A 25,163-nucleotide genomic window follows, 5' to 3' on the forward strand; every position below is an offset into this window, starting at 1 on the left:
CCCCTATGGTGGGGTCTGGTAGTGCAGTCTGTATATATTATGCCCTTGTGGCGGGGTCTGGTAGTGCAGCCTGTCTATACTATGGCGGGGAGACAGAGAGACAGACAGACACACAGACACATGTTTTTAATATACAATTTTAATATACAATTATAATTAATATAACATGTAAAAAACTGCAAATGCTTAAATGTATGTAATGTACTGATTACATTTTTTAAAATAAAATAAAACAATATAGGATTACGTAATATAAAACATAAAAATAAGTAATAATGTCTGACAGCAATACAAAGTAAATCATTAAACACATCAGGAGAAACTTGGCCCAAAAGCTGAACAAATTATAGAAAGCTGTTATCAATATTATCCACATTAGTTACTGAGGAAAGTAGTACTATTGATGTTATAAAACATCTGTATATGGCAAAACCCCATAGAAACAGATCAGAAATGTAATCTTAAACTACAGATAGGAAACAGATTGGGACACAAGAAACAAATATGGAAATGGGAGAATCCCATTGAAAAAAAGCAGAAGCATAACCCATCCCATTTATCATCATAATAAGAAAATAACACATATATTCCAGCATTTACTCAAAGCTAAAGTTCCTGGTCTGGAAAACCATCTAGATATGGTTGCAAGAGAATAGAGGTGTGAGGCCTGGCTTTGGATTGGAACCGTAGCTCTTCAGTCCAGGTTCTGTGGTGCTTCTCTTCAGTCCAGGTTCTGTGGTGGTTCTATTCAGTCCAGGCTCTGTGGTGGTTCACTATCTCTCTGAGGGGATGTGTCACTGGGTGAGTCTCTCACATTCTGAACAAACACACACTTTATACACCACTTCATAAAATGACACACACACACACACACACACACACACACACACACACAAACACACACACACACACACACACACACACCTACTGCCTGGATGTCACTCTGGTGACCTGGTATTCTTCTTCAGAGATGTGCACTTGTTACTGTTAGGGTCAGAATGGACACTCTGTAGAGAGAAAGAGAGAGTGAGAGAGAGGGAGGGAGGGAGGGAGGAGGGAGGAGGGAGGGAGGGAGGGAGGAGGGGAGGGAGGGAGGGAGGGAGGGAGGGAGGGAGGGAGGAAATGCATGAGTACTTTGAGACACCTCTATCATTTTCTCTAAACACAAACACATAATAAGAGACTTACTGCCAGAGAGTCATAGTCAGGGGACATGGTCCTCATCTTCAGACCTGTGTAAGTGTCACTGTTACAGTCAGGATGGACACTCTGTAGAGAGAGAGAGAGAGAGAGAGAGAACATGCTAACAGCAAAATAGTGTGAAAGAGACTGTCGTGATACAGTAGATTAATGTCACCAGGTGTGAAGGTGGAGGTGTAACTGATATAATCACCTGTGTGTCTGTTGTGGCATCACTTCCTCCTGTGTATCTCCTGTAAAGAGGAACAGAGTGAGATAAAATCTCTACTGACCTCTACTGGAGGTTTATAAACATTTCATATTTAACCCTGGTTAGAAAATCCTCACCTCTTCAGAGTGCAGTAGATGGTGAGGAGCAGAGCTCCAGCAGTCAGGACATCCCCCACCCAGACCACAGGAACCCAGGGAAACACTGCTGCAGGATCATGGGTTTAGGTGTCAGTAGGTTAGAACATATATCTGTTTGTATTTATTATGGATCCCCTTTAGGTCCAGCAAAATTAAGCCAGTTCTACAATTTTAAAACATTACAATACACTCACAATAGATTTCACAACACATTAAGTGTGTGACCTCAGGCCCCTACTCTACTACCACAGATATACAATGTACAATCCATGTGTACATGTGTTTATATTTCATACCTGTCAAATCTGTCATCTCACAGAGCACCAGAAATAGACAGAACATGACATACTTACACATGACATTAATATGGACAGGGATGGAAGTCTCTGTTCCTTTAATGTTTCTAGCTTCACAGTAATATTATATAGAAGATTACCTTGAAACATCATTTCTTATTGAACATCATTTTGTATTGAAGTATTGAAGATGTAACTTTACCTGCTACAATGATCATCAGAGCTGTAGAGTTCATAGATCCTCTTCCATTCTGGGCCTCACAGTAATATTCTCCTCTGTCCTCAGAGCTGATGTTAGTGATGCTGTAACTCTGTCCTGATGCTTTTGGTGAGGTTACGTTCTTCTTGTACCAGGTGTATTTGTCCACAGGTGGGTTGGCATCACTGCTGCAGGTCAGAGTCACTGAACTGCCATCCACTATGTCACCAGAGGGACTGACTGATACTGAGGTGACCTTTGGTCCATCTGATGTAAAAGACAGTGGATTTAAAAAGATAACTAATTAGGTCAGTTAAAAATGTGATATACATTTTCCACAATTGTAGTTTTCCACACAATTATTTTTAGATTCACCTTCCTACTGAAGATGATCAATTCAAGTATAGTTAACTAAAGGTTTAAACCCCATGTACTCACATCTGACAGTGAGAGTCTCTTCAGCAGAGGGGAGATCCTCATGTCCTTCTACAGCACAGGAGTATCTGCCTATATCCTCACTGCTGACTGAGAATAGGATAAAGACAGGAGAGGAGGTGTTGCTGTTTGGTATAGACTGTCTATTTTTATACCAACTGTATGCTGTGTTGGGGACCAGTGTACATTTGGTTCTACATCTCAGTGTGACATTCTCCCCCTCTGACACAGATGTAGGATCCATCTCCAACACAACATCTAGAGTAAAAGGAAACATATCATTAACATCCTCCTATATATGTCCTCTTATGTGAAATGTAACATTTGGTATTTTTCCATCACATAACACTACTGTGTCTGTATGACTTCCCTTACTAAGGTCATTACAGTAATAGATGTGAGACGACAGATTACCTGTGACAGTCAGGGAGACAGGTGAGCCAGAAAACTTTTCTCCAGATGTTATGAATCTGAACCTGTACCCAGCAGAGTCACTCAATCTCAGGTCTGTGATTCTCAGAGTACAGTCCCTCTCCTTATCCCCAAGGTACTCTATATGACCCTCATACCCTGGCACTGAGCTCAGATCTTCAGCCTCCATACCAGACCATTTAGTAAACCAGAAAGCTTGTTTGATCTCATGATAACTGGGATATGTGTAAGAGCAGGATATGTCCACTGTTGACCCCTTCAAGGCACAAATACTCTGATGGGTGTAAGTCACACTCCAACACTTCTTACCTGAAAGACAAGAAGACAATAGAACACCTTATATAAATCTTTCATTACAATATCTACCGATATACACTGATGTTGTTTATGAAGTAGAAAATCAAACAAGTTTAACAGTTTACATTCGTGACAACCATAATATGAATAATGATCCATATTAATTGATTCATTGGCATAAGTCTCACAACCTGAAACAAACATGTTTGAGATGTTTATTTTTAAAAACACACTCACACACTGCAGGAGAGAAGAGATTATCATAGCCTTTTACAGCACAGGAGTAACTGTCTGCATCACTAAAGGAGTCTGAGTCCAGGCTGGAAGTGTCCTCCTTTACCCTGGTATCGTTCTTGTACCAGATGTAGGTGGGGTTGTCAGTCAGAGTACAGGTGGTGATACAGGTCAGTGTCCTCTTCCCTGCCTCTGTGGCAGGAGTCACCTTCACCTGCAGGTCTGAATACAGAGTAAATGACAATAACATAATTAAGTATTAAGTATAAAATATAAAGAAACCAACAGTGAATACATCTATCAGTATGATCATTTGTTCAGTGTTACCTGTGACAGTCAGAGTTGTTCCAGGGAAACTGTGTCCCCATCTTGATGTCTGTGTGTTGAATATGAACTTGTACTCAGCAGAGTCCTCCTCTCTCAGATCTGTGATTCTCAGATCTGTGATTCTCAGAGTGGAGCGACCTCTCTCCTTCTCTCCAACATACTCCACACGACCTGCATACCCTGGGTCTGTGGTTAGGTCCTCAGGGATCAACTCATCCCTCCACCTAGATCTCTGTTTAGGACTAAACCAGAGTGATGATGTGACAGTATCATAACCACTGCCATAAGTACAGGATATGTCCACTGTTGACCCCTTCAAGACACAGATTGTCCTCTTGGTGTAAGTCACTCTGTTGCAGTCCTGACCCTGGACACCTGAAATATAATGGAATCACATGAGTACATTATACAGTATTTTCAGTTATTTTCAGAAATGAATTAAATTCTGTATACATGCTGTATGAGATTCCATATTAGATTCCCACTCACACACTGCAGGAGAGTGGAGGTCCTCATGGCCTTTTACAGCACAGGAATAACTGTCTTCATAGTTACTGGAGACTGGGTCTTTGTACTGGGGGGAGGTGCTCTCATCTAGATGTTGTCCGTTCTTGTACCAGATGTAGGTGGGGTTGTCAGTCAGAGTACAGGTGGTACTACAGGTCAGTGTCTTATCCTGATATCCACCAGTCACCTTCACCTGAAGACCTGGAGAAAAACAATATCACTGTAAATCCCTTTATAACTGACTTATCACTCTAATACAAAGATGGAAGAAATCCTATGTTATACAGACATAAACACAAACCAAGACATTTATCCTGAACTAAATGGAATTCAACAGTTTAACTATATTGAATGTAACTGTACCTGTGACAGACAGAGTGACTCCAGGTTTGCCAGTATATCTCCATTTCCCAGTCTGATCTGTAAATCTGAATGTGTATGTAGCTGAGTCACTCTCTCTCAGGTCTGTGATTGTCAGGATGTGACCATTCTCTTCATCCTCACGGTACGTCACACGTCCTTTGTAGTCTGGGTCATCCTTCAGACTCACATAATTCTCCTCAGCATCATATTTGTTGAACCAGAAGGTTGTTGTGATTGTATAGCCACTGGGATATGTGTAAGAGCAGGTCAGCTCCACTGATGACCCCTTAAAGGTACAGATACTCTGAGTGGTGTATGTAACACTCCAGCCATCCTGACCCAGTACCACTGAAACACAGTCACACAACACAATGGTATCAGAATTAAGCCAAGGCCAATTGGCTCACACTGAAAGTAGGGTTTGTTCACACGTTGTTGCTGTAGTTGCTGAGTGTGAGTGGAAACCACAGATAAGCATCACTCAGTGAGGTGTGAAAGATAACTATTTAAAGTGAAGTGGAGACTCCTAACAGAACACACCAGAATAACATTATGATTCTTATCCTTTTAGAAATGTCTGTAGATTGTTAAACAGAGCAACTAAAAGATAAGAATGAGACCATACTGTAATGGTTTTCCTCCTCTTCGTCTGAAGAGGAGAGGCGAGAAGGATCGGAGGACCAATATGCGGCGTGGTAAGTGTCCATGGTTGTTTATTAAAACACATAAACTGAACACTCCATACAAAACAATAAACGCAACGTGAAATAACGAAAACCAAAACAGTCCTATCTGGTGCAAACACAGAGACAGGAACAATCACCCACAAACAAACAGTGAAACCCAGGCTACCTAAGTATGATTCTCAATCAGAGACAACTAACGACACCTGCCTCTGATTGAGAACCATACTAGGCCGAACACAGAAAAACAACCTAGACAGACAAAACATAGAATGCCCACCCAACTCACGTCCTGACCAACTAATTAACACAATGACTAGGGTCAGAACGTGACACATACCTGCTACAGACCAGACAAAGACCCCCAACACACTTCCTGCTGTTCTCAAGGCCATTGTTGCATCTCCCACCCTGCAGTCCTAGAAACATAAACAACAACTCACTCTATAGCTGGTGAATAACTCCACCTGATACATTGAAGTATAAACTGTAAATGGGGTACAGGGCCTCATTACTGAAAATGAACCAGGCTCATATTGTGTTGTGTTGTGCTATATGGTTGTCTATGTGAATACTGTCTGTCTGTAAGTCTATGTATGTAATGTGTGTGATGTGTTGCATGTCTGTCTACATCTGTCTATTTAAGATGAGATGCTGTATGATGCAAAACACTGTCCTAATGGATACAATAAAGTCATCATCATCATCATCATCATCATCATCATCATCAACAACAACAACAATATTACAAAACAACATAATATAACAAACACATATTCTACATTGATTATTCAGAAGCTGTTTTCGTCTCAGAACCCCAAATATAGGAGGAAAAATTGTCCATCTTTTACGATCCGTCAAGCTGAACAGCAGCCTAAAGACTGACCACCAGGGTGAATGATAGCTGCTATCACCAAGCTGTACAGCAGCCTAAAGACTGACCACCAGGTTGAATGATAGCTGCTATCACCAAGCTGAACAGCAGCCTAAAGACTGACCACCAGATTGAATGATAGCTGCTATCACCAAGCTGTACAGCAGCCTAAAGACTGACCACCAGGTTGAATGATAACTGCTATCACCAAGCTGTACAGCAGCCTAAAGACTGACCACCAGGTTGAATGATAACTGCTATCACCAAGCTGAACAGCAGCCTAAAGACTGACCACCAGGTTGAATGATAGCTGCTATCACCAAGCTGAACAGCAGCCTAAAGACTGACCACCAGGTTGAATGATAGCTGCTATCACCAAGCTGAACAGCAGCCTAAAGACTAACCACCAGGTTGAATGATAGCTGCTATCACCAAGCTGTACAGCAGCCTACCAGATTGAATGATAGCTGCATCACCAAGCTGAACAGCAGCCTAAAGACTGACCACCAGGTTGAATGATAGCTGCTATCACCAAGCTGTACAGCAGCCTAAAGACTGACCACCAGGTTGAATGATAGCTGCTATCACCAAGCTGTACAGCAGCCTAAAGACTGACCACCAGGTTGAATGATAGCTGCTATCACCAAGCTGTACAGCAGCCTAAAGACTGACCACCAGCTTGAATGATAAGCTGCTATCACCAAGCTCTGCAGCCTAAAGACTGACCACCAGCTTGAATGATAAGCTGCTATCACCAAGCTCTGAGGATAAACAGCAAGTGACACGCACACACACACACACACTTTAAGGGGGAGGCTCAGCTTCAATATTGCAGATTGATTGTGGCTTCAATCAATGTAATTGTCTGAATCATTTCCAATTCCCTATTTATCATTTTTGTAAATATATACAATATATATCCAAGATAAATATATATATACATTATATTTAATATATACTAATATACTGTATATATACAGTATATATCATATAAATATATATATATACAGTATACATCTTCCAAAGATCATTTGTAAAAATGCTAATAACTTCACAGATCTTCATTGTAAAGGGTTTAAACACTGTTTCCTATGCTTGTTCAATGAACCATAAACAATTAATGAACATGCACCTGCAGAACAATCGTTAAGACACTAACAGCTTACATACTATAGGCAATTAAGGTCACAGTTATGAAAACTTACTGACTCTGAAAAACAGCAAAAGAAAGATGCCCAAGGTACCTGCTCATCTGCGTGAACGTGCCTTAGGCATTCTGCAAGGAGGCATGAGGACTGCAGATGTGGCCAGGGCAAAAAATTGCAATGTCCGTACTGTGAGACGCCTAAGACAGCGCTACAGGAAGACAGGATGGACAGCTGATCATCCTCCCAGTAGCAGACCACGTGTAACAACACCTGCACAGGATCGGTTCAGTATTCATCACTGCCAGAGTTATTATCTATATAGTGCTAGTTCTATTTCTGTTGTTTTCATTACCATTTTTCATCATTTTATTTCACTAGTATTTGGAATAAACTAACCCCAATTCCTCTCCTCTAATTGGAGTAAACTAACCCCACCTCCCCTCCTCTAATTGGAGTAAACTAACCCCACCCCCCCTCCTCTAATTGGAGTAAACTAACCCCACCCCCTCCTCTAATTGGAGTAAACTAACCCCACCCCTCCTCCTCTAATTGGAGTAAACTAACCCCACCCCTCCTCCTCTAATTGGAGTAAACTAACCCCACCCCTCCTCCACTAATTGGAGTAAACTAACCCCACCCCTCCTCCTCTAATTGGAGTAAACTAACCCCACCCCCTCCTCTAATTGGAGTAAACTAACCCCACCCCCTCCTCTAATTGGAGTAAACTAACCCCACCCCCTCCTCTAATTGGAGTAAACTAACCCCACCCCCTCCTCTAATTGGAGTAAACTAACCCCACCCCCTCCTCTAATTGGAGTAAACTAACCCCACCTCCCTCCTCTAATTGGAGTAAACTAACCCCACCCCCTCCTCTAATTGGAGTAAACTAACCCCACCCCCTCCTCTAATTGGAGTAAACTAACCCCACCCCTCCTCCTCTAATTGGAGTAAACTAACCCCACCCCCTCCTCTAATTGGAATTAACTAACCCCACCCCTCCTCCTCTAATTGGAGTAAACTAACCCCACCCCCTCCTCTAATTGGAGTAAACTAACCCCACCCCCTCCTCTAATTGGAGTAAACTAACCCCACCTCCCCTCCTCTAATTGGAGTAAACTAACCCCACCTCCCCTCCTCTAATTGGAGTAAACTAACCCCACCCCCTCCTCTAATTGGAGTAAAATAACCCCACCCCCTCCTCTAATTGGAGTAAACTAACCCCACCCCCTCCTCTAATTGGAGTAAACTAATGATAAACAACACAGACAAAATGTTTTGTTCATTCCTGGTGGGGACCAAAACATCTATTCCCATTCAAAATGTTTTTCCTAACTACTATCCCTAATCTTAATCCTAACCCCTAAACCTAAATCTAACTCGAAAATTAACCCTCAAACAAAAATATCATTTTTTCCTTGTGTGGACCAGTGAAATGTACCCACTTGTCCAACTTTTCCTTGTTTTTCTGTCCTTGTGAGGACTTCTGGTCCAAGGATAGTAAAACCACACACACACACACACACACAAAACCACTGTTGGTTATTGTGTTTAGTACTGGTACCTAATAATAATGTCCTCAATAATGTTGGGTCAATAACAACATAATAAACTAATGAAACACAACACTGGCTAGTACTTGACCAAGTCACATTTAACACACAAACACTGATGTCTATAGTAGTATAAGCCACTATTATATTATGTTACAATGTTGGCCCTTGTGTACAGCAGAGGAGGCTGGTGATAGAAGGAGATGGTGCTGCAGTGGATGCTAATTTGTGTTTTTTATGCTGGTCTTAACTTTGTTTTGTTCTTAATGTCTCTGCCATCATGTTGTAATAGGTCTGGGTGTAGCTGGTGCAGAGGAGTCAGGCGCAGGACAGCAGAGATAAATAATACACATCATTTTACTCAAGACTTAAAAATAGTCAATAATACCTAGCCCACAATACGGACCGTAAATACAACAAACAATCACTCACAAACAAACATGGAGGACAGAGGGTTAAATAATGAACAAGTAATTGAGGGAGTGAAACCAGGTGTGTAAGACAAGGACAAAACAAATGGAAAATGAAAGTGGATCGGTGATGGCTAGAAGGCTGGTGACGTCGATCACCAAACGCCGCCCGAACAAGGAGAGGGACCGACTTCGGTGGAAGTCGTGACACATTTCCTTTGGCCTACAGCTTCTAAACATCACAACAGTGATCACTAAACTTGATTTGGACTGAAATTTCAACTTCAACGAGTCTGCAACTTACTCCGGACCAGACCCTGATCCCCGGCAACCCTGATCCCCGGTAGCCGTGAGTCAAGCGAGCAGGCATCCTGACGAGATTACGTCGGTGATCAAATAGACCAACAAATAGACCAACAAACTGGATGAGCTCGAAGACTATTCTGTCAACGGAACCTGAATAACTGTAATATATGTTTCTCAGAGTTGTGGCTGAACGTGGATTTACATCATGGATTTACATTGTGGATTTAAATCTTGCTGATTTGTCTACACTCTTAGAAAACAAATGGTGCTATCTAGAACCTAAAAGGGTTATTTGGTTCTCCCCATAGGAGAACACTTTGAAGAACTATTTTGGTTTCCAGGTAGAACACTTTTGGGTTCCATGTAGAACCCTTTCCACAGAGGGTTCTACATGGAACACAAAAAGGTTCTACCTGGAACCAAAAATAAAAATAATTCTACATAGAACCAAAAACGGTGCTCCTATGAGGACAGCCGAAGTACACTTTGGATCCTCACCTGTCCAACAAGGCGGAACAACACTCTAGTTCACCTATACTCTACACATGAATAAAAGGCCCTCCCTTGCCCTCTCTCTGGCAAATCAGACCATACCTTTGTCCTCCTGCTTCCTGCCTACAAGCTAATACTCAAACAGGACGTACATTTACATTTACATTTAAGTCATTTAGCAGACGCTCTTATCCAGAGCGACTTACAAATTGGTGCATTCACCTTATGACATCCAAGAGTACCAAAGACCACGTCTTTCACCGCTTCATTAATAAGTGCATCGCCGACATTGTCACCACAGTGACCTACAGACGTACCAACCAGAAGCCATGGATTACAGGCAACATCTGCACATAGCTAAAGGCTGGAGCTTCCGCTTTCAAGGAACGGACACTAATCCGGACGGTTAAAGAAGTTCTGCTACGACCTCCGATGAGCAATCAAACCGGAAACGCGTCAATACAGGACTAAGGCTGAATCCTACTATGCTGGCTCTGAAGCGAGAAGCATGCGGCTGGGCTTGTAAACTATCATGGATTACAAAGGGAAATCCAGCCGCGAGCTGCCCAGTGACACAAGTCCACCAGACGAGCTACAGTAAGTTACTTCTATGCTCGCTTAGTCTATTATCGCTCCTGATGCCTAGTCACTTTACCCCTCCCTATGGGGCAGCAGGTAGCCTAGCGGTTAAGAGCATTGGGCCAGTAAAGGTTGCTGTTTTGACTTCCTGAACTGGCAAAAGCAGTAAATTCTGCAGTTCTGCCCTTGATCAAGGCAGTTAACCCACAACAACTGCTCCCGGGCATCGATTACGTCCATTAATACAGCCCCACACACCTCTCTGATTCAGAGGGTTTGAATTAAATGTAGAAGACACATTTCAGTTGAATGCATTCAGTTTTGCAACTGACTAGGTATCCCCCTTTCCCTTATATGTATGTACATAAACACCTCATTACCTCGTAGCCCTGCACATCAACTCTGTACTGTGAAACAGATGTTATTTTTACTCGTTATTGATATTCGTTATTCACTCTGTATTTATTCCTTGTGTCACTATTTCCCTCAAAACATTTATACAGTGGAAGTATTCAGACCCCTTTACTTTTTTCTACATTTTGTTACGTTACAGCCTTATTCTAAAATGGATTAAATAAACAATTTCCCTCATCATTCTACCGTAATTTCTGGACTATAAGCCGCTACTTTATTCACACACTTTGAACCTCGCGGTTTATACAATGACGCGGCTAATTTATGGATTTTTCCCGCTTTCACAAGATTCATGCCGCCAAAAAACTGAGCACCGTCACATAATGTGACGTAAATCGAGCGCGCTCAAACTTCCCATCATTCTGATTACGGTAGTCATTTTGTCACCCTCATCATGGCAAAGACACGGTGAAATGCATATGATGCAGCTTTCAAGTTGAAGGCGATAAATCTGGCTGTTGGAAAAGGAAATAGTGCTGCTGCACGGGCTTGGCCTTAATGAGTCGATGATAAGACGTTGGAAACAGCAGCGTGAGGAACTGACTCGGTGCAGAAAGACAACAAAAGCTTTCAGAGGGAAGAAAAGCAGATGGCCCAAAGTATTTGCAGCCGCTCGACATCAGTGTAAATCGTGCATTTAAGGTGGCGCTCCTTGTTCAGTGGGAGGCTTGGATGACAAGTGGGGAGAAATCCTTCACTAAAACGGGCCGCAGGCGAAGAGCAACTTATGGTCAAGTCTGCCAGTGGGTCCTGACAGCGTGGAGCATTGTCAAAAAATCCACTATCATCAACGGGTTTCGAAAGGCTGGACTGCTGCATGTTGAAGAGGACAGCATGAGGTCAGCGGGGTATTTGCCTCCGGATGAAAGTGACGAGAGCGACAATGAAAACGATCCAACATCGGATGAAGCAATTCTGAGGCTATTCAACTCCGACACCGAAGGAGATGACTTCAGTGGTTTCAGTGCACAGGAGGAGGAAGATAGTGACCAATGACTTTCTTGGTAGGCTACTGTTTTAATTTTTGTTACAAGCTGTGGTTCGTTAAAGCCTATTTATTTTTGTTACAAGCCGTGTTTCGTTTCAAGGCTGTGTAAAGTTAATTTGTTTCAATGTACCGATAGACACCTGCGGCTTATAGACATGTGCGGCTTATTTATGTACAAAATACATATTTTTTAATAATTCAGTGGGTGCGGTTTATATTCAGGTGCGCTTAATAGTCCAGCAATTACGGTAAACACAATACACCATAAAGACAAATCATAATCTGTTTTTTGAATTTACATAAGTATAAATAACCTTTGTTATGAGACTCGAAATTGAGCTCAGGTGCATCCTGTTCCCATTCATTATATTTCAAATGTGATTGGAGTCCACCTGTGGTGAATTCAATTGATTGGACATGATTTGAAAGTAAATGTCAGAGCAAAAAGCAAGCCATGACGTCGAAGAAATTGTCCGTAGAGCTCCGAGACAGGATTGGGTCTTGGCAAAGAACTCGGGAAGGGTATAAAAAAGTCTGCACTATTGAAGGTCCCCAAGAACACAGTGGCCTCCATCATTCTTAAATGGAAGAATGGAGAAATCGGGGGAGAAGGGCCTTGGTCAGGTAGGTGACCAAGAACCCGATGGTCACTCTGACAGAGCGCCAGTGTTCCTCTGTGGAGATGGGAGAACCTTCCAGAAGGACAACCATCTCTGCAGCACTCCACCAATCAGGCCTTTATGGTCAAGTGGCCAGATGGAAGCCACTCCTCAGTAAAAGGCAAGCTTGAACCTTGCCTAAAGGCACCTAAATGAGATTCTCTGGTCTGATGAAACCAAGATGGAACTCTTTGGCCTGAATAGCGTAGTGTCATGTCTGGAGGTTACCTGGCACATCCCTACGATGAAGGATGGTGGTGGCAGCATAATGCTGTGGGGATGTTTTTCAGCAGCAGGGACTGGTAGACTAGTCAGGATCGAGGGAAAGAGGGAAAGATGAACGGAGCGAAGTACAGAGAGATCTGTGATGAAATCCTGCTCCAGAGCATGCATTACATTCCAACAAGACAACGACACTAAGCACATAGCCAAGACAACGCAGGAGTGGCTTTGGGACAAGTCCCTGAATGTCCTTTAGTGGCCCATCCAGAGGCAGGACATACCTGATGGAACATCTCTGGAGAGACCTGAAAATAGCTGTGCAGCGACGCTCCCCATCCAACCTGACAGAGCTTGAGAGGATCTGCAGAGAAGAATTAGAGAAACTCCCCAAATTCAAGTTTTCTAAGCTTGTTGCATCATACACAAGAAGACTCAAGGCTGTAATTGCTGACAAGGTGCTTCAACAAAGTACTGAGTAAAAGATCTTAATACTTATGGAAATGTGATATTTCAGTTTAACATTTTTTATAAATGTGCAAAAATGCCTAAAAAACTGTTTTTGCTTTTATCATTATGGGGTATTGTGTTTAGATTGATGAGGGGGGAAAAACCATTTAATCCATTTTAGAATAAGGCTGTAACGTAACAAAATATGGAAAAAGTCAAGGGGTCTGAATACTTTCAGAATGCTCTGTATTTTTATCTTTAACTCTGCATTGTTGGAAAGGAACCGTTTAGTCAGCATTTCAATCCACCATCACTGTGTCTCATGTTAATACTACTCCTAAACACAACCCACCATCACTGTGTCTCATGTTCATACTACTCCTAAACACAACCCACCATCACTGTGTCTCATATTAATACAACTCCTAAACACAACCCACCATCACTGTCTCATGTTAATACTACTCCTAAACACAACCCACCATCACTGTGTCTCATGTTAATACTACTCCTAAACACAACCCACCATCACTGTCTCATGTTAATACTACTCCTAAACACAACCCACCATCACTGTCTCATGTTAATACTACTCCTAAACACAACCCACCATCACTGTCTCATGTTAATACTACTCCTAAACACAACCCACCATCACTGTCTCATGTTAATACTACTCCTAAACACAACCCACCATCACTGTCTCATGTTAATACTACTCCTAAACACAACCCACCATCACTGTCTCATGTTAATACTACTCCTAAACACAACCCACCATCACTGTCTCATGTTAATACTACTCCTAAACACAACCCACCATCACTGTCTCATGTTAATACTACTCCTAAACACAACCCACCATCACTGTGTCTCATGTTAATACTACTCCTAAACACAACCCACCATCACTGTCTCATGTTAATACGACTCAAACACAACCCACCATCACTGTTCATGTTACTACTCCTAAACACAACCCACCATCACTGTGTCTCATGTTAATACTACTCCTAAACACAACCCACCATCACTGTCTCATGTTAATACTACTCCTAAACACAACCCACCATCACTGTGTCTCATGTTAATACTACTCCTAAACACAACCCACCATCACTGTCTCATGTTAATACTACTCCTAAACACAACCCACCATCACTGTGTCTCATGTTAATACTACTCCTAAACACAACCCACCATCACTGTCTCATGTCAATACTACTCCTAAACACAACCCACCATCACTGTCTCATGTTAAACAAACACAACCCACCATCACTGTGTCTCATGTTAATACTACTCCTAAACACAACCCAAACACAACCCAAACCATCACTGTCACTGTCTCATGTTAATACTACTCCTAAACACAACCCACCATCACTGTGTCTCATGTTGATACTACTCCTAAACACAACCCACCATCACTGTGTCTCATGTTAATACTACTCCTAAACACAACCCACCATCACTGTCTCATGTTAATACTACTCCTAAACACAACCCACCATCACTGTGTCTCATGTTAATACTACTCCTAAACACAACCCACCATCACTGTCTCATGTTAATACTACTCCTAAACACAACCCACCATCACTGTGTCTCATGTTAATACTACTCCTAAACACAACCCACCATCACTGTCTCATGTCAATACTACTCCTAAACACAACCCACCATCACTGTCTCATGTTAATACTACTCCTAAACACAACCCACCATCACTGTCTCATGTCAATACTACTCCTAAACACAACCCACCTTCACTGTCTCATGTTAATACTACTCCTACACAACCCACCATCACTGTCTCATGTTAATACTACTCCTAAACACAACCCACCATCACTGTCTCATGTTAATACTACTCCTAAACACAACCCACCTTCACTGTCTCATGTTAATACTACTCCTACACATCCCACCATCACTGTGTCTCATGTTGATACTACTCCTAAACACAACCCACCATCACTGTGTCTCATGTTAATACTACTCCTAAACACAACCACCATCACTGTGTCTCATGTTAACACTACTCCTACACAACCCACCATCACTGTGTCTCATGTTGATACTACTCCTAAACACAACCCACCATCACTGTCTCATGTTAATACTACTCCTAAACACAACCCACCATCACTGTCTCATGTTATACTACTCCTAAACACAACCCACCATCACTGTGTCTCATGTTAATACTACTCCTAAACACAACCCACCATCACTGTGCCTCATGTTAATACTACTCCTAAACACAACCCACCATCACTGTCTCATGTTAATACTACTCCTAAACACAACCCACCATCACTGTCTCATGTTAATACCATCACTGTGTCTACTCCTAACCACAACCCACCATCACTGTGTCTCATGTTAATACTACTCCTAAACACAACCCACACAACCCACCATCACTGTCTCATGGTAATACTACTCCTAAACACAACCCACCATCACTGTGTCTCATGTTAATACTACTCCTAAACACAACCCACCATCACTGTCTCATGTTAATACTACTCCTAAACACAACCCACCATCACTGTCTCATGTTAATACTACTCCTAAACACAACCCACCATCACTGTCTCATGTTAATACTACTCCTAAACACAACCCACCATCACTGTCTCATGTTAATACTACTCCTAAACACAACCCACCTTCACTGTCTCATGTTAATACTACTCCTACACAACCCACCATCACTGTCTCATGTTAATACTACTTTGTCTCATAAACACAAACCAACCACCATCACTGTGTCTCATGTTAATACTACTCCTAAACACAACCACCATCACTGTGTCTCATGTTAATACTACTCCTAAACACAACCACCATCACTGTGTCTCACATGTTAATACTACTCCTAAACACAACCCACCATCACTGTGTCTCATGTTAAACACAACCCACCTTCACTCCTAAATACACAAACCAGTCCACCATCACTGTGTCTCATGTTCATACTACTCCAAACACAGTCCACCATCACTGTGTCTCATGTTAATACTACTCCTAAACACAGTCCACCATCACTGTGTCTCTTGTTAATACTACTCCAAAACACAGTCCACCATCACTGTGTCTATGTTACTACTCCACCATCACTAAAGCTCTTCCACCATCACTGTGTCTATAGCATTCATTCATTCAATCACTCATAACTCTTACTTTAGGCCATTTTCAAAATGTCTCCACAACAATCTGTTGCTCTGAGAGCTCTTAAAATAGCCTGCACAAGTCTTAATGTGAAACCACATGTACAACATACATCCCAACTTTTGTAGCAGACAATAAAGCTCAGTACTTGTCAAGTGCCAAAAATGTTGGTTGTGACTGTATATCCCACAATCTGATTAACATGTAAAAATACATTTGCACACACACACGCACACACACACACACACACACACACACACACACACACACACACGACCCTGTTATACTATGACAGTGAACATGACCCTATTGAATGGAGATCTGGGTATTACTGGTAAACTCTACTGATCATGTTTTAAACATGTAAATGAATAAACTGAACTAAACTAAACACATGAAACCACAGTCCAGGATCAGTATTCACAATGTGTAGGAGAGCTGATCTGGGATCAGTTCAGCCTTTTAGATCATAATTATATGGACCATCTGAGACACTTTATGAATACAGGCCCTGATGTAACAACCAAAACACAGTTCAAAATAAACCAACAAGTACAAAGATACAGTAAGTCATGTGATGTTTAGCTAAAAACGTCAACTAAAACTATATTTCAAGATATCGTCAAGTGTACTTACAGAGTGAAGTGAAGAGGAGAGGTCTTGAACAGTTAGTCAACTTACTGTCACTGCTTGGAAACAAGAAGTAGTCTTCTGTGAGTGTTAGTAGAAGCAGGCGTAGCCTATGTGTGAGTTCTGTGGTTGACACATTTTAAAGTAGCCTAGTCAGGTCATTAACATGCAGGAACAACATGTCACATAAGGGATGTTACTGAATCTAAATAGAAAATGGTCTAAAGTCAGAATACTGTAGTTACATTTCTTTATTTGAGGAGTGGGCCTACATGTTTTACAAGAGACAAAATGTGACCCATTCCCATCACTCCTCATCAGCTGGTACTGAAGGTTCCAGAACGGATGAAAGGGGATTATCTTTGGTTCCAGTGTTCTAGACTAGAGCTCTCCCTACTGACATCTCAACATTACTGCAGCCTCCAGGCTTCATATGTTACTACTAGTCTGATGAAAATATACAAAATAGAAGGTAAAATAACATTTGAAAATGTAAATATATATAGATATAGATATAGAATAAACCAGACACACATGTGAAAATACTGTGTTATTGGGAGTAATATTGAACTGGTGTTTGAATTGAGTGAACTAGTGATCTCAACTAACTTGTTAGCTACATGAAGAGGTTGTTATTCAGTGATAAACAAGCATTTTTGTGCATCACACAGCTATTCTGAATGTACTGGATTGTGAACAATGTGATGTGCTGCCGCTGAATTACAGCAAGACCCCATAGTTAGCTTGTGAGCTAGTTAGTTAGCTGTCATTTAGCTATCAACATTAGCTAACTAGAAACAACAGACAACAGTGAGCTGTCATTATGCCAAGGCCAAGGCAAGCAGCTCTGTTTATCCACTGTGTTCTTGTGTGAAAGAGATGTCTTCAGCTCACTGATCTTCAGAACAATGGACCCAAAGTGAACCCTGACATGAATACAACTAAGTCTGTCTGTCTGGGATCATTGTGTCCCATTGTGTCTGACTGATGCGTGTTTTTTTTAAATGACAATGAATAATCTTTCATGTAAATGTTTATTGCTGCTTCGTTATTATTATTTTATTGTCTGATCTGTTTTTTGAAGCATTTTTTAAATAATTTTAAAAAATGATTTACTTACATAAAAACAACTGCATTGTTAGTTAAAAGAGCTTGTCATTAACCATTTTACAGCAAGGTCTACTACACCTGTTGTATTCGGTGCATTTGACTAATACAATTTGATTTGATTTGTGTGTCTAGGTGCTGGACATTGCTCCCTCTGACACTGGGATTCTGAACCTCTAAAAGTCTAAGCCGTTTGGGGAGGGGGGGGGTTCTACTTGCTGACATATGGAATTGTTTTAAGGTGGTCATTCCATGGATCATTTACCTATTTGATTTTGATTTATAGTACCCCTTTAGGTAAAAAAAGGAGAAAAACTAATGTTTGTGAGAGCAGGCAGGTGACTGCAATATAGTCTGCCTGGAACATGCCCCATATTCAACTGTAATTCAATTCAAAAATAACATTTATTTATCCCCTGTAGGGGCAATTACTTGGCACCCTATGGCATCAGGCTGGCAGTGAGTCTCACAATGACATCACAAGGGGTCACATGTCCAGTCACATGACCATACATACATACACAGTAAAACACATGATAACAACAGATGTCATCCCCCTTAGTGTCTACAACATGGTCATCATAGAGGCGGTTCACTGGGCAAAGATCCCTTCAAGTTCTAATGATGATGTCATTTCCATGTTTCACAGCTCTGGCCGAGGGAGAGGGGGAAGGAAATCAGAGGTGCACTCCTCTTCACTTTGATTGACACTTCACACACTCATTATATATGGCTAGTGTTCTGTCTGGGATCTGTGGTCTGTGCCAGAGGACTACAAACGGGGTGACACCTCCCCCCATCCACCATCCCCCCCCAAACCTCCTGTTCCCTTTTAAAGTAGGGACACAGTCCCTCATCCTCATCATTCTCCTCCCTCTGTACTATCCAGTCGCTGCATGGTGGTCAGGGTTGTCATGGTGGACAGGGTTGCCATGGTTTTCTGTCTCTTCCTCTCTGGTCAGGCTTGTGTTTGATGTGACACTTGTCACCATAGAAACAGCCGGTGGTCCTCCAGAAGAAACACTCGTCACCATTGATGGGAGCCATCCTCCTGGTCCTGGGAGAGAGACACACAAACAGTATGAAAACACAAACACCTGCACCTGAGCTCCTGCTTCCTCCTTCCATCACTTTGTACATTTCAAAAGTTAATATGAGTTGATTGGTAACACTTTAGAATAACTCATAATGATGTTTTGAATGACAGACGGATGTCTTTACCCTGTGGAGGTGTACTGGGAGGCTGAGGAGGTGTTGAGGCCTATAGAGTTGGTCCTCTGAGGAGAGGGAGGGGTTCTCTGCATCTAGCTGTCTGGGTACCTGATCACCAGCCTGGTGCTCTCCAGCTCCACCCCCTGGACAGGAGGACAAACCACAAGTGCAGTCCAAATACATACAATGGAACATATAGCATAGTCCCAAAAGTACAATTGAATTAATAGCATTGTCCCAAAGTACGATGAAACCAATAACATTATATTGGGTTTTATTGAATCGTTGAATCGTTGTACTTTTCTCTCTGTGTTGGACAATGATGATACTATTTATGTGCAAGACTCAAGCTGTACACTGAAGGCTCTTGACTCTGTGTATCATGCAGAGACGTCTAACTCACCATTGTGATCTCTACAGTGCTGTCAAGTGGACATCAGTAGCAACACGCAGGCTCAAACTCTGGTACATTCTTATTCAGAAGACCACTCTGATTGAGTTCAGTGTGTCAAATCGGAGGCACTGTTGTCCGGTCCTCTGACAGTTTCTATGGGTGTGCCACAGGGTTCAATTCTCAGGCCGACTCTCTTTTCTGTGTACATCAATGATGTTGCTCTTGCTGCTGGTGATTCTCTGATCCACCTCTACGCAGACGACACCATTCTGTATACTTCTGGCCCCTCCTTGGACACTGTGTTAACTAACCTCCAGACGAGCTTCAATGCCATACAACTCTCCTTCCGTGGTCTCCAACTGCTCTTAAACGCAAATAAAACTAAATGCATGCTATTCAATCGATTACTGCCCGCACCTGCCCGCCCAGCCAGCATCACTACTCTGGACGGCTCTGACTTAGAATACGTGGACAACTGCAAATACCTGGGTGTCTGGTTAGACTGTAAAATTTCCTTCCAGACTCACATTAAACATCTCCAATCCAAAATGAAATCTAGAATCGGCTTCCTACTGTATATCGCAACAAAGCATCCTTCACTCATGCTGCCAAACATACCCTCGTAAAACTGACCATCCTACCGATCCTCGACTTGGTGATGTCATCTATTAAAAATAGCCTCCAACACTCTACTCGACAAACTGGATGACGTCTATCACAGTGCCACCGTTTTGTCACCAAAGCCCCATACACTACCCACCATTGCGACCTGTATGCTCTCGTTGGTTGGCCCTCGCTTCATACTCGTCGCCAAATCCACTGACTACAGGTTATCTACAAGTCTCTGCTAGGTAAAGCCCCGCCTTATCTCAGCTCACTGGTCACCATAGCAGCACCCACTCGTAGCACGCGCTCCAGCAGGTATATCTCACTGGTCACCCCCAAAGCCAATTCCTCCTTTGGTCGTCTTTTCTTCCAGTTCTCTGCTGCCCATGACTGGAACGAATTGCAAAAATCTCTGAAGCTGGAGACTCACATCTCCCTCACTAGCTTTAAGCACCAGCTGTCAGAGCAGTTTACAGATCACTGCAACTGAACATAGCCCATCTGTAAACAGCCCATCTATCTACCTACCTCATCCCCATACTGGTATTTATTTATTTTGCTCCTTTGCACCCAGTATCTCTACCTGCACATTCATCTTCTGCCAATCTACCATTCCAGTGTTTAATTGCTATATTGTAATTACTTCGCCACCATGGCCTATTTATTTCCTTACCTCATTTGCACTCACTGTATATAGACTTTTTGTTTTATTTTGTTCTACTGTATTATTGACTGTATGTTTTGTTTATTCCATGTGTAACTCTGTGTTGTTGTATGTGTCGAATTGCTACGCTTTATCTTGGCCAGGTTGCAGTTGCAAATGAGAACTTGTTCTCAACTAGCCTACCTGGTTAAATAAAGGTGAAATAAAATAAATAAATAAGGAAAACTGCCATTTCATATATCCTCTCTTCTAGCATGAAATGAGAACACATACAAACTCAGATCTCAATCTTGTTTTATAACAGTACCGAAAACTAGAACCAAACATGGAAAAAAGTCCTTTCATTATTCAGCCCCTTGATCTTGGAATGTGTTTCCTTGGACGAGTTCAAAGAACAAATAGATGAACAGGTTATTGAGACATGTAGCTGTTTCTAGTTGTAAGCCCATGTCACTAGTTTGTATTGCCTTTTTTAAGCCCCCGTCACCACAGGAGACCTTATGCCTCTTGAAAGGCCAACATTGTAAATAAGAATTTGTTCTTAATTGACTTGCCTGGATGAAATAAAGGTTAAATAAAGATTATCCTAAAAGAGCAATGGAACAAATAGCATGGTCCCAAACGTACAATAGAACCAATAGCATAGCCCTAAGCGTACAATGGAAAAAATAGCATAGTCCCGAAAGTACAATAGAACCAATCGCATAGCCCTAAGCATACAATGGAACAAATAGCATAGTCCCGAAAGTACAATGGAACCAATGGCATAGTCCCAAAAGTACAATTGAACCGATGGCATGGTCCCAAAATTACACACTCCTTAAGTTCAAGCTAAAACATTGAAAGCACATCTCACATAGTTAAATGCATATGACAGCATTAATTTCATCCCACCTCTCACCTTTAGCCTCTCCAAGATGCAAGTGGACATGTTGGGATTCTGGAAGTTGACAGAGGCATATAATCTCTCTTGGAGAACTCTGATACTCTCTCTCTCCACACCTACAGCACATAACCTAGATTTAGAATGTAGAACTCTGATACTCTCTATCTCCCCACATTTACAGTAGAGAACATAGAATTAGAGAGTATCAAAGTTCTACATTCTATCTCCCCACAGCTACAGTACCGAACATAGAGAGTATCAAAGTTCTACATTCTAATTCTATCTCCCCTCACCTACAGCACAGAGTGTAGAAGGAGGAGAGGAAAGGATGGAGGTGACCACAGTCAAAATACAAGGAATGTAGGAACAGGGTGCTATTTGAGACGGCCTATATAACCTATAACTGTAGAAATGTATACTGCGGAATAACCAGAAATAAACATACTCACCCACTGGAGTCATGAAGGGAGGAGAGGTCCACCACTGGAGTCCTGTGGAGAGGAGAGGTCCACCACTGGAGTCCTGAAGGGAGGAGAGGTCCACCACTGGAGTCCTGAGGAGAGGAGAGGTCCACCACTGGAGTCATGAGGGGAGGAGAGGTCCACCACTGGAGTCCTGAAGGGAGGAGAGGTCCACCACTGGAGTCATGAGGGGAGGAGAGGTCCATCACTGGAGTCGTGAGGGGAGAAGAGGTCCACCACTGGAGTCGTGAGGGGAGAAGAGGTCCACCGCTGGAGTCATGAGGGGAGGAGAGGTCCACCACTGGAGTCATGAGAGGGAGGAGAGGTCCACCACTGGAGTCCTGAGGAGAGGAGAGGTCCACCACTGGAGTCATGAGGGTGGACCAGCATTTTCAGCATCAGCATGGGCACCAGTCTATCTGGACTGTCTGGAGGAAATTGAGAAAGTATGTCACATAGTTAGTGAAGCAGTCATTTACACAAATACACTTCTGCCATACAATCTTAAATGTTACTAAGTGTGTAAACTTTTCAATGTTTGAATTAAAATCTTACCATCACAATATTCCTCTTCTGCACTTTCTTGAGGCAAAATCATCAATGAAGTCATCATAGGACATTTGTTTCCCCACATCATGACTCATCAGGCTCATGATGGCCAGACCACTCAAACGTTCCTGTGACATGTTTCCCCACATCATGACTCATCATGCTCATGATGGCCAGACCACTCAAACGTTCCTGAGACACAGAAGATCTCAGGTAGCTTAGGATGAGCTTTCATTTTGAAAAGCTCCTCTCTGCCGAGACTACTGTTACTGGTAGGTTGACTGCAATTCTTAGCGCCATCCAAAGGTCAGGAGAGAGTTCCTCCAGTTTGTTCTCACAGAGAAAGGAAAGCAGCTCAAAGGCAGTCAGTCATCTTGTCTGATGGCAGATCAGGTACATTCTGAATCTTGTCTGAGTTTGTCTGATGAACCCCTGAATGCTAGGTTTCTTTCAGCCAGAGACTGGGTGATGATACTTATGAAACGTGTAAGGACATCCCGCCATCTCTTTCTTTCAGCCTCCAAAATGGTAATTTGTATCTGGTCAAGAGTCTGTCCCCGACTTAGGCACAGATCAAGTTCTCTAAACTTAATCATATTGCTTGTGTGTTCAGGACTACCCTCATGGTGTTTCAGAATGGTGTTGATATTTGACCAGTCATTCACACCTTCCTTTATTGTTTTGTAGTCTTTTGTAAAACAGACCTTACAGCAAAAACAATACACAGCTTTGTTTTTAATTGAGTATGAAAGCCGCCTCCTGGTAATATATTCCCCATTTTGCCAGTTCCTGGTAATATTTTCCCCATTTATCCAGCTCCTGGTAATATATTCCCCATTTAGCCAGCTCCTGGTAATCTTTTCCCCATTTAGCCAGCTCCTGGTAATATATTCCCCATTTAGCCAGCTCCTGGTAATCTTTTCCCCATTTAGCCAGCTCCTGGTAATCTTTTCCCCATTTAGCCAGCTCCTGGTAATCTTTTCCCCATTTAGCCAGCTCCTGGTAATATATTCCCCATTTAGCCAGCTCCTGGTAATATATTCCCCATTTAGCCAGCTCCTGGTAATCTTTTGGTAATCTTTTCCCCATTTAGCCAGCTCCTGGTAATCTTTTCCCCATTTAGCCAGCTCCTGGTAATCTTTTCCCCATTTAGCCAGCTCCTGGTAATATATTCCCCATTTAGCCAGCTCCTGGTAATCTGTTCCCCATTTAGCCAGATCCTGGTAATATTTTCCCCATTTTGCCAGTTCCTGGTAATCTTTTCCCCATTTATCCAGCTCCTGGTAATATATTCCCCATTTAGCCAGCTCCTGGTAATCTTTTCCCCATTTAGCCAGCTCCTGGTAATCTTTATCTTTTCCCAATTTAGCCAGCTCCTGGTAATCTTTTCCCCATTTAGCCAGCTCCTGGTAATCTTTTCCCCATTTAGCCAGCTCCTGGTAATATTTTCCCCATTTAGCCAGCTCCTGGTAATATTTTCCCCATTTAGCCAGCTCCTGGTAATCTTTTCCCCATTTAGCCAGATCCTGGTAATCTTTTCCCCATTTAGCCAGCTCCTGGTAATCTTTTCCCCATTTAGCCAGCTCCTGGTAATATTTTCCCCATTTAGCCAGCTCTGGTAATCTTTTCGCCATTTAGCCAGCTCCTGGTAATCTTTATCTTTTCCCCATTTAGCCAGCTCCTGGTAATCTTTTCCCAATTTAGCCAGCTCCTGGTAATCTTTTCCCGATTTAGCCAGCTCCTGGTAATATTTTCCCCATTTAGCCAGCTCCTGGTAATATTTTCCCCATTTAGCCAGCTCTGGTAATCTTTTCCCCATTTAGCCAGCTCCTGGTAATCTTTTCCCCATTTAGCCAGCTCCTGGTAATCTTTATCTTTTCCCCATTTAGCCAGCTCCTGGTAAACTTTTCCCCATTTAGCCAGCTCCTGGTAATCTTTTCCCCATTTAGCCAGCTCCTGGTAATCTTTTCCCCATTTAGCCAGCTCCTGGTAATATTTTCCCCATTTAGCCAGCTCCTGGTAATATATTGCATATTTAGCCAGCTCCTGGCAATCTTTTCCCCA

At 42.3% G+C, this 25,163-nt stretch overlaps 2 protein-coding genes across 6 annotated transcripts in view; both read right to left on the reverse strand.

Annotated features, from left to right (window-relative positions):
- The window catches only part of LOC135559790 (uncharacterized), a 60,218-nt gene extending 58,994 nt beyond the window's left edge, over positions 1 to 1,224 (reverse strand). The window contains exon 1 of the mRNA XM_065000666.1: positions 1,189 to 1,224. Within this exon, the coding sequence (XP_064856738.1) occupies positions 1,189 to 1,224 (36 nt within the window). The remainder of the gene's footprint in view (positions 1 to 1,188) is intronic.
- LOC135560077 (sialoadhesin-like) lies at positions 124 to 17,291 on the reverse strand. 5 transcript variants are annotated; one of them, XM_065001153.1, is made up of 15 exons: positions 17,227 to 17,291; positions 7,440 to 7,613; positions 5,662 to 5,740; positions 4,639 to 4,986; positions 4,258 to 4,476; positions 3,769 to 4,143; positions 3,445 to 3,663; positions 2,893 to 3,219; positions 2,482 to 2,736; positions 1,902 to 2,310; positions 1,528 to 1,615; positions 1,394 to 1,433; positions 1,189 to 1,269; positions 925 to 1,007; positions 124 to 781 (listed from the first exon to the last, which is right to left on the reverse strand). In XM_065001153.1, exons 3-10 carry the CDS (start codon positions 5,714 to 5,716, stop codon positions 1,994 to 1,996), a joined length of 2,115 nt encoding a protein of 704 aa, XP_064857225.1. In that variant the 5' UTR covers positions 5,717 to 5,740; positions 7,440 to 7,613; positions 17,227 to 17,291; the 3' UTR covers positions 124 to 781; positions 925 to 1,007; positions 1,189 to 1,269; positions 1,394 to 1,433; positions 1,528 to 1,615; positions 1,902 to 1,993. The 5 variants fall into 5 exon arrangements, with proteins under 5 accessions (XP_064857225.1, XP_064857226.1, XP_064857227.1 ...); XM_065001154.1 differs by lacking the exon at positions 7,440 to 7,613 and having other exon boundaries at positions 17,227 to 17,282; XM_065001155.1 differs by lacking the exon at positions 17,227 to 17,291 and having other exon boundaries at positions 1,528 to 1,612; positions 7,440 to 7,735.
- Between the last annotated feature and the right edge of the window lie 7,872 nt (positions 17,292 to 25,163).

Source organism: Oncorhynchus nerka, linkage group LG15, assembly GCF_034236695.1.
Source record: "Oncorhynchus nerka isolate Pitt River linkage group LG15, Oner_Uvic_2.0, whole genome shotgun sequence".
Classification (NCBI taxonomy): Eukaryota; Metazoa; Chordata; class Actinopteri; order Salmoniformes; family Salmonidae; genus Oncorhynchus; species Oncorhynchus nerka.